This window comes from Carassius carassius, chromosome 21 (genome assembly GCF_963082965.1).
Source record: "Carassius carassius chromosome 21, fCarCar2.1, whole genome shotgun sequence".
Taxonomy (NCBI): domain Eukaryota; kingdom Metazoa; phylum Chordata; class Actinopteri; order Cypriniformes; family Cyprinidae; genus Carassius; species Carassius carassius.
Genome location: NC_081775.1, coordinates 11,087,312 through 11,101,403, shown reverse-complemented (window position 1 = coordinate 11,101,403; position 14,092 = coordinate 11,087,312). Strand labels below are relative to the sequence as shown.

General features: G+C 35.9%; 1 protein-coding gene across 1 annotated transcript in view; it reads right to left on the bottom strand.

Moving 5' to 3' along the window:
• LOC132097529 (transmembrane protein 132C) overlaps positions 1 to 13,704 on the bottom strand; it is a 40,716-nt gene extending 27,012 nt beyond the window's left edge. Inside the window, exons 1-2 of the mRNA XM_059503310.1 lie at positions 13,185 to 13,704; positions 5,490 to 6,402 (exon numbers count right to left, since the gene is read on the bottom strand). Of these exons, the coding sequence (XP_059359293.1) occupies positions 5,490 to 6,402; positions 13,185 to 13,257 (986 nt within the window). The 5' untranslated portion in view covers positions 13,258 to 13,704. The remainder of the gene's footprint in view (positions 1 to 5,489; positions 6,403 to 13,184) is intronic.
• Between the last annotated feature and the right edge of the window lie 388 nt (positions 13,705 to 14,092).

Sequence of the window (14,092 nt, the reverse complement as noted above, 5' to 3'; positions counted from 1 at the left end):
AATCTGTTAAACTCTTTTATTCTTACCTGTCCCCCCAGTGAAAATAATGGAAATTTATGGCATCATATTTGAATGGGAATGATATGACACTCCTAATTGAGATTATAGATAGAGTGTCAATGGTCCATTTGAGAGATAGGTGGTGGTAATGCACTTACAAGTCTGCGATCTGCCATAAAGCAGAAGAAGAAGAAGACACAAACATGCTCAGGACAGTTCAGACATTCTGTTGAATCAGAGGTAAAAAACTATATAAATACTGTTCATATCATCGTCACAAGCCGCAGGGTTTAATTTGGTTTTGTTTATGTATGTTTTTTTTTACTTTCAAAGCCATGATTCCCATTCAGATCTATTATAAGACTGACAGACTGCAACAGTTTGAGTTAAAAAAATCTTTGTTTGTGTTCTATTGAAGAAACAAAGTCACCTACATTTTGAATGCCCTGGGGGTAAGCAGATGAACATCAAATTTTCATTTTTGGATGAACTATGTCTTTAAGCTTTGACTTCAGTGTCAAAAAGTTCTTTGTAGGACTTAAAAACTCTTAGTAAAAAGTAGGACTTGTCTAAGAGTAGGAGACTTTTATAAAGAAGCTTAAAGCAACTTTAAGTAAAGTCTAAGACTGATTCTTAAGTGTTGACTGAGCTGACACTTAAGTGTTGTGAACTAAGGACTACAATGATGTCAACTCAAAATGGCCCAAAAAATAGTGAGCCTGCTCATGTAAAGTCACAGCAGCACAACACCAATCATTTAATGTAAGTATAATAAAAAATTACTTGAGACATTGAAATATTTTAATATTTAAATGTATTAAAAAAATGCTTTGAATTGTGCAAAATTATCACAAATTATTACGGATGCTCTGAAGTAGTTTGCTATTGGTATGTCTCCTCATTTACAGTTAAAGCAATGATGTGAACATGAGTTCCATCAATGGTTCCAACATTGTGGGAAAGCCCACAATCCTCATTTTGCAGCATGGTTTGACCATCAGCTGGAAAGGCAATGAACTTCCTTATAGTAGTGGCCAAAAGTGATGATCTTCACCCTTAATTACAAAAAAAGTTAAAGATTTTGTAAGCATATTGCGTAGTTGCAATCAGTTGAGTCAATTGTTTTATTTGTGATAATAATTCAATGAAACGTAATAATAATTCAATTGGCCATGGCAGAGATTATGAACAGATGCAAAAACAAGTGGATCAACCAAAAAAGTAATTAATATCAATGTTGCCAATTTAGTAATTTTGTCACTAGACTTAGTGAATTCCTCACCCCTTACAAGACTTTTTTTCAAAAGCCTACCAACAAATCAATTTCTTGGACAAACCTCATCTACATTCAAAAACTCTCCCACTGATCCATATTTATATTTATAGAGATCAGTGAACATGCCATTATGACATAATCTAGCAACATTTAGTGACTGTTTTAGCTACTTTCAACTGAAAGCAGTTGGCAACAGTGGTCAGTGTTTTTCCCTCGTATTTTGATGGTTTAAGTGAAATGTGGGGTCATAAAAAATTCACCAGTGCATTGCTGCATTTTTCCAATTTCTCAGCCAAAAAAATGTTAATTACTATTTTCATTTCTGCAGTTAGAGCATTGATTTGTAGTGTGGAAGAAGTTATAAAATGTCTTACTTGGGCAGTTACAAAAAGAATTGACTTGGTGAAATTAGCATAGTTTTATCAGTCATTTCTTCATTGAATAGTGTGTTTCTCCTCCTCTTTGCTGCCATCTTGATACTCCTATAGGTTAGAATACCTCTCCAGCTCTCTTAAATAATTTAGCTGAGAAGTAGTCTTAACACTTGGGAACCTTTATGAATCACTCTTATTCTTAAGTCTAGGAATGAGAGTAAAATGACAGCATTCTTAGAATTGAGCGGCTTTATACAGTACATATGGCCCCTGGTTTCATGTCTTTAAAAAAATATGCTATATGATATGCCTTGAAATGTATCTTAAATTATTCACATTTACACATTTATGTTTTTTGCGTAAAAATAAAAAAGGTTGTTTTTGGTGTTGGTCTAAGAGCAGAAGTGCCTATTGAAAAATGCAAATTCATAGCAAACATATAAAAATGCCCCCAGTGGGAATTTTATACGGGAAAATATTTAAAAGGGATGATAGCGGGGATAGAATGGTAAAATGCGGGAGAATCCTGGGAAAACTGGGAGGGTTGACAGGTATGCAGCAAACATGTCAGCTGTGTCAAAGTATTTGAAACTATCAGAGAAAGCACGAAGCACTGACAGCGAGAGGTGCTGCATCACATGTCTCCGATGAGAAGAGGTGGCTGATGCTGGTGGTTAGCCTACTGTATGATGACTGAAATTGTGAAATGGCCTCCAGAAAATCTTTTTAAAAACTGCAGAATGTTGTATTTTCTGATCCACTCACGAATTGCATATATTCTGACAGCAATGGCAGAGCAAGTGGCGCTAGGTTTCAAAGTCCAAAGCGTGGGGACAATCTGCGCTGAAACTGTGATACTCGTCGATACGTGTTACAAACATCTTCCCAAATTCGTAACTAGAATCCTTCATAAATCTGCATGCTGTTGTCAACAAAAAGAAGCAATGAGATCTTCCTGCGGGATTCTGGCAGAATAAAACCCAAGATAATGCAACAACTCCATCGACATTCATAAATGATAGTACTGTAATTTTACTGTTGTTCTGTAAAATAAAAGAAAAAAGACAATAATAATGATCATAATATTTACCCTACAACAGCTCTATTAATATATTTATTATAATATTCACACATAGTGTTCAAACTGGGATCTCTAATATATTCTAATATTTTAAAATAATTATCTTCTGCTCAGCAAGGCTGCCTTTATTTGTACAGTAAAAAAAAAATACATGCCTGATTCAAGTGTTAAAAATGGCAACAAAAAAAATAATAATAATAATTATATATATATATATATATATATATATATATATATATATATATATATATATTGTTTGTCATGATTCTGCTACTGTGGAGGAACGAGGAGACACAGTCTTTATTCTTCCAATTCGTGGAAACACTGACGCACACTGACAAACACATACAATACCGGACAGAAAATGAGGGGCAGAACACACTTTAAATACACAGGAGCACATGAAGATAATTACTGACATAGCTGAAGAAAATGAACTAATCAGGGAACATAATGGGAACAGGAAGGACCAAATGAGGGCATAAAAATAACATGGAGCACATATGGGGAGAAAAACACACACAAAACACAGAACAGAGTCTGACAATTTTAAAGTCCAACTACTGTATGTTTGTCTGATGCTATTAACAAATCATTAACAACAACTTTTGATCAATAAACTCCTAATTTGCTCCTTATTAATAGTCAGTAAATTAGTTGTTAAGTTTAGGTATTGGGTAGGATTAGAGATGTAGAATATGCGGTTTATAAGTACTAATAAACACCTATTATGTTTATAATAGGCAAGATAACAACAACTAGTTAATGGTGAGAATTGGGAAAAAATCAAGAGAAGAGAAGAGAAGAGAAGAGAAGAGAAGAGAAGAGAAGAGAAGAGAAGAGAAGAGAAGAGAAGAGAAGAGAAGAGAAGAGAAGAGAAGAGAAGAGAAGAGAAGAGAAGAGAAGAGAAGAGAAGAGAAGAGAAGAGAAGGCACGTCTCGTGGTACAGTTGTCCTCGGTGGGCTTGCAGTGACTGATGTGAGCTGTATAAAGGAGAGCTGGCCGTGGACAGACTGAGATTTAAGGCGACAGTGATTAAGTGGCAAGAGCAACAGGGCGAAAAGAAAGAGAGAGATGGTACATCAGACAAAAAAAAGAAAAAGAAAAGAAAGGCTTAAACACACTCATGCAGGAGGAGATGAAGTGTGCTTCAGAGAGAACTGAACTTCACCAGGGAAGCCTGATAGATGGATGTTAAGAATGAAGGGGACACAATAATAACAGACACAACCAGACATGTGAATATAAAATGGTCTACACATTACAAAAGTGCACATGTACAGTATGATCATAAATCACAAGTACAGCAGCTTTCCAGGTAGACAGTAGCTTTTGAAAAACACAATACTGAAAGTCTACATCAGTCTTCTTAAGCTTCTTAATTTAATTTTAGGAAATTTTCCACACATTTCAATGATGAAATCCACTGCATCACAAACTCTTACACATCTCAAATCTAATTCTTTAAAGAGAAGGAGTTGATGTTTAGCCATTAATGAGAGACATTCATTTTACTGATTAATGATGAACACATTTTTGCATTTCTGAATTAAAATGAAAACTTTAATATAGGGGCATAAAGTCAGAATATCATGATGTTACAATCCAGCCTAGATAATAATTAAAATAATTTAAAAAATGTCTTAATACTTAAGAAATAAAAATAAAATATCCCCCAAACTTAAGTCAGGGTAATTCAAAACGTATCAGTTTAAAAAAAATATCAGATAATTTCACTGAATGGCAAGGTTAGTTCAGGTCGTCAAATTGAGTCAGGTCCTCACTTCCATTCAGTCATTCATAGTGGCAGAAAAACATTAATAGTACAACATCAACCACCTTAAAATAAATACATTTACTTCCATACCCAGAGAACATTAAAAATGAGACCCAAACTTCAGTTCTACAAATGTAGAAATTACACACACTGTCCCAAACCCATTTTGCACACTTTTACAGAAAAGCCAAGATATAACCCAGCTGCAGAACATAATGGGTAATGGGTGGAAATACTTTTTATTTGATGCTTATACCACTTCAAATTTAAGTGTTTATTTATCTTTAGAAAATCTTTTATTGAAAATAGTATAAGAATACTATAAGCATAGGTTGTGGTTAAACCCTTTCTGGCTCCTAAATTATGCTCACCTTCTCTAACTAAGCTGAGGCTCTCTATTTAGACATGCTTTTTAAAGCACAGCATGACAATGAATGTGCAGCCAAAGCGAGAGAAGCTAAGAAAATGTGTTTGTGGAGGGAATAAACATGGATGTCTTTGTCAGCCATATACAGTAGCTAGCTGCTCAAATCTGCACAATGAGTTTTACAGGCTATGTTCTCAGACTTGATGGCCCTAGAGTTCTGCAGTCAGAAAAACACCTCAGAATATCACTGAATGTTTTTTTCTTGACATGTATTTCCCCACACCACACTGATAGTCTGCACTACTTCCAGAAAGGATGATAACATTACTGGTAAAATCTTTTCAGGAAAAATGCATTATCCAATAAAAATCTTGTTTCCAGTTCATTGGTATGTTTCTCATAAAGCACTAAAGCAGTGGTGAGGCATTCCCAAGTTCCTTAGAGTAGAGCATAGCACCAGCAACAGCAAGGTATTGGGTTTGATTTCCAGGAAATGCATGGACTTCTAAAATGTAAACTTTGAAATATATGTTGCTTTGCCAATGCATACATGTGTTTACCATTCAAATACTGAGAAGAAGTGAATTAAAAGGGGAAAAACTCTTGAGTCTTACCTGAGGGAGAAAGTATTCAGGTTGGCTGAGCTCTTCACATACACATAAAACGAGGCAATATCAGTCTTCTTAAGCGGTTTTGAGGAGGTTTGGATGACCACAGCCTCTCTCAGTCTGAGCACAGACACCGGCATGGCCCCCTGTTTGACCTGCAGGAGCCGAACGCTCCCGATCCTCTGCATGGGGGTCACAGGCATGTACTCAGATTGAGGCTGGCCAGCATTTTCTTTACCCATATCCCACCTCTTGCCCTCCACCCCACTGGCTGTGCATGGGCCGTAGGCGCTGGGTCTGGCCTGATAATACAGCTCCACAGGATTCCCCTGCGTTGGCCCTTGTCTTTCCCGACTGGAACTGCCTTCAACTGGGCTGAACCAACCTTCAGGAGGATCAACCTCTGCCATACAAGTCCCATGCTCATTTCCAATGACACAGGAGCCCCGAACCTCCTGAGTCTGCCAGAAGGCATACACAGTCACACAAGGCAGTTCATCTTTCATTTCTTTCTCTTTCTCTCCTCTGTCCCAGTCTCTTCCAGCCACGTAAAACAGGACTCGCACTTTGGGAGAAGATGAATAGACCCATCTGGTCAGGACAAAGGATTGGACTTTCCAATTGAGGGTGAAAACTTGTGGTGATGGCTGGAATAACTGCACTGACTGCACTAAGTCTAGGGGGATCTCTTGTTTGGTAGAGAGTGGGCCATAGCTGGCATTGATAACAGGGAGACGTCCCGCTTGGAGCACAACAAACGGCTGCGTGTGGCTCTGCATGCTAGAATTTCGCATGATGTCCTGTCCAGCCTCTTTTAAGAGAAAGTAGTCAGCATCCCATACCTGGTAAGTTACAGGAAGGAACAACGGATATGGGGTGGAGGATTTGGTGGCATCAGAGATCTCCTGACTGTCCAGTTCTGAAGAAGAACAAAGACACAAATAAAAAAATAGAGAAATTAGGTGTAATGTTGTCTTCATGGCATACCACGGGTCTGTATAGTGCTGTGCAGTGCACCACCAAAATGTCTCTTTGTTTTGATTTTGGACCTTGCCTACAACCATACAACAATGGGAAACCCCAATCTTGGAAGCTATACAAGCTTGGCCTGGTTAGAACTTGGTTGGGAGGCTGCCTTAAATAATAAGTGCTTTAAGCCCCTGCCTTGGGCCTGAAATGCTGGGATAGGTTCTCTGATGACAGCATCTCTGTCATCAGTACATAGGACAAGCTGTTTGGAGAATGGATGGATGGATGTTTTGGGTGCCTATAATGGCCATGGTTTTTTCACATCTGGTTATTTATAATGAAAAAAACAAAACAAAACTTTTTGAAGTATTAAATTACCACTACTTTCAATTGTATGACATCCCAATATATCACATAAACTGGCCCCAAAAGAATTTGTACACTTTATGAAGCATACAGTAGATCAGACATTATCACACTTTGAAATACCTGTGTGTATCATAGCAACATTTCTGCCATGAAAATATTTTTAATATCCCAATTTAAATCTCCCAGCATGCCAAAGTCATACACTATTGACTGTTTTGAATATAATTTAGCAATCTACTAATTAAGCATTTGACTCAAAAGTATAATCTTTTCTTTTTTTTTTCTTGTAATATTATTCACACTGCTGAGCTCATTAAGTAAACTTATTTTTTAATGTATCCTTAATGAGACTCTGTAATGAAGTATATGAAATAAGACTAATTTAATCATATAGCACTCATTCATTCACAAAGAATTAAAACATCATAAAAACATCTTATATGTGCAGAATAAAACAACTGCTAGAGTGACATTTCCACTGTGAGACCAGGCTGCACATAAACATAAAATGCACTGTGGTTTTCTTGATCTTTCATATTTATTTTAATAATTTATAGTTAAAAAGGAAACTAAAATGCACTGTATGAAGACCAGATGGTATTGTGAGGATTGTCAAAAGCAGTATTGTCTGTAATAGTTCAAAAACAAATAAGTGGCATTCAAGCACTATCAAATGTTTATTTCATAATATACTAGTATCAGCCACATATGGAAAAATACATTTTATTATAATGAAAATCAAAATCTAATGTAAATTTGATATGTTGCATCCAATACTGCGTAGTTTAATCCACCCCTTCTTAAACCACTTTCATTTTACGGGCACAATATCAATTCAATATTCTAGCAGATTCATGAAAAACCACGGCAGACTTATAAACTCAAAATTAAGTGAATTGTGTGCCAGTAAAAATAAACATAAAGAGCTCAAAAGAGAATGCATAAAATTCCTGGAAGTAATTTTAAAAAGGTACACTGAGTGGTAGGGTCATGTAGTCATTACAGACTAATCTCATACTAAACTCATGGGACAATGCAACCCTAAACTTATACATACAGCAGAAGCAGTGACAGCACAGGCAAAGACAAAAAATCATTCATTTTAATCGAGGCTCCAGAAACACACATGTACACAAACATTCTTTAATTAATTTCTTTATCAAATTCAAACTCATAAAGGAAATACTTAATGAGATTATAAAATAGTGAAACGTATGCATAAATTAGCATGTTACAACTACTGGAGAATTAGCAGAGTTAAGTTGGTTTTTGTGCATAAATGTTTAAAAACTTGATTCATCTCTAAAGAAATGTCTAAATATCTAATCAGATGATTTATATATTTATTATTTATGTGTCTTTGTGGGGAGTGGTTTGCCTCTGACGTTTTTTTAAATATGTGTGTCATTCTATAATTTTGCACATTTGGAGTGTAGACTGTGATCATGTAAGGGTGTCTGTGCTAGCCATCAGCAGGACTGGATGCATTAGCATTAACAGTTCAACAGGTCAGCATCCATTCTATTTACCCTCCATTTCAGCAGATGACATAGCTAACATCTGGATGGATTCAGCTCTAAATCCCTACGTATGAGGGGCTAATAAGCCTGCTAGCCACACTCTGGGGAAAACAGTGTTAAGGATGCATGCTAAACACTGAGATAAATTTCTCAGTATGTTTAATGTGCACTTAGATATGCTCAGTACGTTTACCATGCATGTTTAATGTACAATCATGGCCAAAAGGTTTGGCAGTGACGTAATTTTTGTGTTTTGCAAAGTCTGCTGCTTAAGATGTTGTGGTGTACATTCCCATTGTTTCTAGATTATTGTGTAGAGTGATCAGATGCATTTTAAATAATTGCTAACAGCTTCATAATCATAATCATATCAGCAGCACATGTGAAAGTGTGAATGATTACTAGTCAAGTTAATCACTACCATACTATTTAGATTGTAAGAGTAGACTGATTGCTATAAAAGGAGGAAAGAAGTGCTTACAATCATTGTGTTCTTGTTAGCAATGGTTACCTCCAAATAAACTTGTGCAGCCATCATCGATCTGCATCAAAATGGCCTCACATGCAGTATAGTAGTATATATTTATTTAAAGCCATGTCAGCATCAGAGGCTATTTTCATGGAAAAACAATAAAAAAATAACAAGTATAACAAATACAATCAAACCCAGCAAACAAACAAACAAACACAAATGATATCACACAAGATTTTTTACATGCCATAAAAATTCTAAAACATTTGGCCCAGAAGCTACTGTAATATCCAGCATGCCGGAGCGAATTGCAGAGGTTATGAGGAACAAGGGTCAACGCTGTAAATATTGACTTATCATATATATTTTTGCAAATAAAAGCCTTAAAAAATTATGATATGCTTATCAATGTTTTTCAGTATAAACGGGGGAAAATAATTAACAAATACTGAAGGAGCAAACTTTGCAAAACACAAAATTTATGTCATGACTGTACATATGGTCAGTTACATTAGAGAGCATTAAAAATATATACATATAGGGATAAATAGCATGGCTATGGCAGGACAAAAGGTTGTCACTGCCAAATAGAGAGGTCGAGCATAGAGAAATGGTACTATTTTGATTTGATTTGAACATAAAAAAAATAATCTTCAGCACTTTACTAAGGAGCTTAGACGAGGTCAAAATCTGACTAGCTCAACATTTTTTAATGTTAAAAGAAGATAAAACAGAGGTGATTGTTTTCATTCCTACTGATCATTCTCAGGCCTCCAGCCTAGATCTGGACTTCCTTCAGATCTTCTTGTGTGCTAAACCTGTGTGTCCATCTTGTTGAGTCATTAAAATTGGACAAACATATCTCTTCTCTAATTGGTTCCAGTTTTTACAGACTCCGCTTGCTGTCTAAAATCAAACACTTTTTAAATACTGTGACGTTAGAGATGGCTGTCCACACTTTTATTACTTTACACTTAGATTACTGCAACTCACTCGCCTACAATTGGTCCAAAACGCTGCTGCTAGATTTCTTTAAAAAATCGCAAATGTGACTGCATCACCGCTATACTGAGGGCCCTCCATTGGCTGCCTATTCAATTTAGAATCGATTCAAAGTTCTCTTACTGGTGTATAAATATTTACATAACCAATAGTGATCTCTCAGAGCTGTTGCATTTTTAAACTCCCACTAGAAGTCTATGATCCAGTGACCAGAATCTACTTTTAATTCCTCAGTCCAGACTTAAACATAGAGGCGATCGAGTTTTTTCTGTGGTTGGGGCTCGGTTATGGAACAATCTGCCGATCCTGTTCTTATTACATTTTATTATGATCTTGATTATAAATCTGTCTTCAGAATGTTTATCTGTCATTCCTTTGGTTTTAAATTCATATTTTTTATTATTTCTGTTTTAGGTGTTTGTGGTTTGATTTTAACGTACAGCACTTCGGTCAGTCTTGTGATGTTTTTAAATCTGCTTAATAAATAACTGAACTTGAACTTAAACTAAAACATCAGAGACAAACTACTTGAAAATACATATTATAAAATAACTCAGATTATATACATCCATGCATTATCTGTTTTAGTATGTACTTAGCACAACAGTTTTAACAGCAAAAGTGGCGTTACTGATGTACTGTTCTAGATCAGGGCTTCTGAGCTGGTTTTGCTTCAGGAGCCATAGTTTACAACTGAAATCAACTGGTGACCCAACACAACACAACCAAATTTGCAACAAAAAACATATGATTATTATAGTTTATTATATTTACTAAATTAATGATTAAAAACTATAACTATACAATATTAGTTGATGGTATCATTTAGTTTCACTGTACTAAATGTTTCCTGGAGGTCTGGACCAACCTGAAATGTTTTGTGAAAAAGGAAACTCTTGAGTAGTTTTGAAAACACTGAAAAACTACATGCTGTGAGAATACAGTGAAAAGACTCAGAGGACTACAAACAGTTTAGCTGACAGCACAGATGTGCATCCTCTTGAGACACATCAACAGTTGCCTCTCTTCTTCCAAACACTTCAGACTCCTTAAAACTGGAAATGACACGCTTTCTTGCTATGAAACTTTAACCGACACAGTTTGACACATTCAGTTACTTTAAAAGGAAATACGTCAGTAAATATAGTAAATTGGAACATTACTTCTGGTAAATAAATACTAATTTACATTTACATTTTGCAAGCCATTTAGAGATCATCTATGAATTTCCAATACACACTGTATATCTGTGTTTAACAAACATCTTGTTAGGGTAAAAAACGCAATCCATTACAGTGAGATTCAATGCAGCAGATACAGTACTGTTTATGCTTCAGGATGAACAAGCACAGATGGTAGAGCAGAGGCCGTTCACTCTGCCCAATTGGGGACTTGATGCTGGAAGAATTTCATACTGATGACATAAATATAATATTATGATAGCTGTTAGTATATAGCAGATTCTTTCTGTGATCATACTACATTACTATATTGTCAACAAGCAAGCTCACTACCTTGTAAGTCTGTACTAACCTTTATAATACATCCTTAATGCCAAATGTCACCACAGTAAATCCTAAGCAGGTGATTTAAGGGCATCCTACTGACAAAGACTTATGATGATACGATGGGGTTAAAGAAATCTTAATAGACAATATTAAAATGAATGTAAAACATATGGCTGCATATGACCCTAAGGTATAAAGTAATCTGATATCAGTCTGATACATCCTAAAGAAATATGCCTCAAAAATAAGATATTTTCATTGATTTGTACTTGGGCAACAATTAACACAACATCATACTGGGTCTATACTGAATGCAAGCAAAGCTTTTGATATCTTTTCCCCCTTTCTCTCTTTTCCACCGTCAATATTCATCATGCACAATCTGACTGCTTGAACTTAAAAAAAATAATAATAATATTCAGCACTGAATGCATTTACGGTAAGTGAAGCTATTGCACTGCACAACACTATGACTGATTGTGAGCTGGACAAACCAGAACTCATGAAATATCTCAAATTTGATTGGTTGCTTGATGCTTCTGCTTCTTTTGGAAATGTAAAAAAAATATAGGCTTTATAAACGAACTGAACATATTTTATCTGAAATGTAAGATACTCAATATTAACTAAGAGCTTGTATAAAAGCATGTATTTCACTAATACTACAAGAAGGGCACATTGTGTGATATCATTTACATATATATATGTGTGTGTGTGTGTGTGTGTGTGTGTGTGTGTTTTGTGTGCAAAAACCCAAAAATGATTTTAAAATGTCTTAAAACACCACTGAAGATAGAGGACACACACAGCACAGATGTCTCAGCCCCTATGCGTGAGAGAAGCTGTAGAAACACTGTTTCTGGGACGGGATGAGCACTAATCCTATCCAGACCATGCCTTTAGATTCACTGCAAAAAATACTACAGAAGGGACTGAGGAAAAATAGAGGAATGGAAAACTAAAGAATGAGAAGTGAACAAAGACATTTGAAGAATGGCTAGGAATAGATCTGAATCCAAAATCAGAATCAAATCAAAAATCAGTTTCATAGGGGTTTAATCTTCATCATATCTTTATCCAAGATGCTGAGGTCTTGAAAGCAAAGCAGTTTCTGCAGCTAAGTACCTTACAGATAAAGATAATACATGAAAGATTGTGCACATTCATAATAACTGCAGAAGAAATCACCCATTCTCTTATATACATTTTACCAGTTGAGTCACTTTCTGCAGATCATTTTCTTTAATATGTGGAACACAAAAGGAGTTGCTATCAGGATATCAATGGCAATTCATTATGGGAATGTCAAGTTCAGATGTGTTTTGCATGCAAATTTATATTGGACATGACATGAGTAACACCCTTAAGTAAAAGTACTGCTTTTCCTCTGGATATGAAGTATCTTGCCTATGGCACCAAGTGAGCCAGAAATGACGTCTCTTGAAAAAGTATAAGTTAATTATCATTTACCTGATTATGTCGATGTTATGGCATTGCTCTATGATTTTAACAGCTGGAAAGATAACAGTTTATCAAACCAATAAAATAAGTATAAAAAGGGGAGGAGGCGGTGTGTGTCTCTAGTACTGAAAAAATAAATAATAAATAATAAAATACAGTATATTTTAAAATTGATGTTGTGTTTCCTGTCTATTAACATGACCAGATAGAGTAAATAGCCTGTAGGCTATAGAAAGCATTTAGATGTTTTTAAGTCTTTCTGCACAGTCATTTTTCGGCTATTACAGACCTCTTACCCGGTCCTAAATACACACTTACCAAAACATTGAATGTCAGTTCATGAATGTCATCTATATATTATTAGCTCTTCCAACTTTTAGACTTTAAGAAATCCACATACCTTGTGTGACAGCCGTGATTATCGTTGCCAAGAATATCTGCAGGATCCGCCATAGGTGAGAATAGACGCTCATTTTTGCCACAGGGGTTCTCTTTAAAATGTCCCATTAACGTTTCTGGCGATTCTGAATCCTAAACAGGAGAGACTGACCTGCGCATTTGTTCTATCAGCATCATGATGCTGTTTTACCTGTCGAGTCTTTACCTGTGCACGCGCTTCTCAGTAATTTAAACTGGAACCGCGGCGAGCGTGCCAAAACTGCTATATTATGTTAAGAAATGTACCGCCTCACCTGGATAATTTAGCAAGATTAAGATTAGTTCTCATTAGTTATCTGTTGACCGCACAGCTTTCCATTATAATCCAACGAAAGAAAGAGAACAAATCAGTTTTCTCTTTTTGATAAGTGTCTCTGACTTCAGACGTCCTGTTGTGGTCTCGTCCAGGCAGAAAGTCTCGTGGCAGCGCGAAGCAGCACACAGTCACCCAGCGCGAGCTCTGGATCCTCAGCAGCTCAGAGCACGAGCTACAGGATTTACAGGAGATTACATATGTTATTATTATCATGTTACATGGCAAACTTGAAGTGTAACTGTGACATCGTACACGTACAAAACACCAGAAAGTTTAACTTAAATCACCAAATTTGTCATCAAGTGAGTGAACCTGTGAAATTTGGTTGTGGAATGACAGTGACCTCTCGTGGTCATGTTTGAAACTACAGTTTTTTGCGCTGTTTGTTTTATGAAATGTTTAAGTTACATGTTTTGTTTCATATCCGCAAGTCCCAAAGTCTTCAAATGAAATATACCCTAGAAAGTTTGAAAGCACTTTATTTACTGCAGTATAAGGCAGACGTTTAGTTTCCTGTTGTGATTTCTGTGTGGTAGCCTACTGTAATGTTGAAG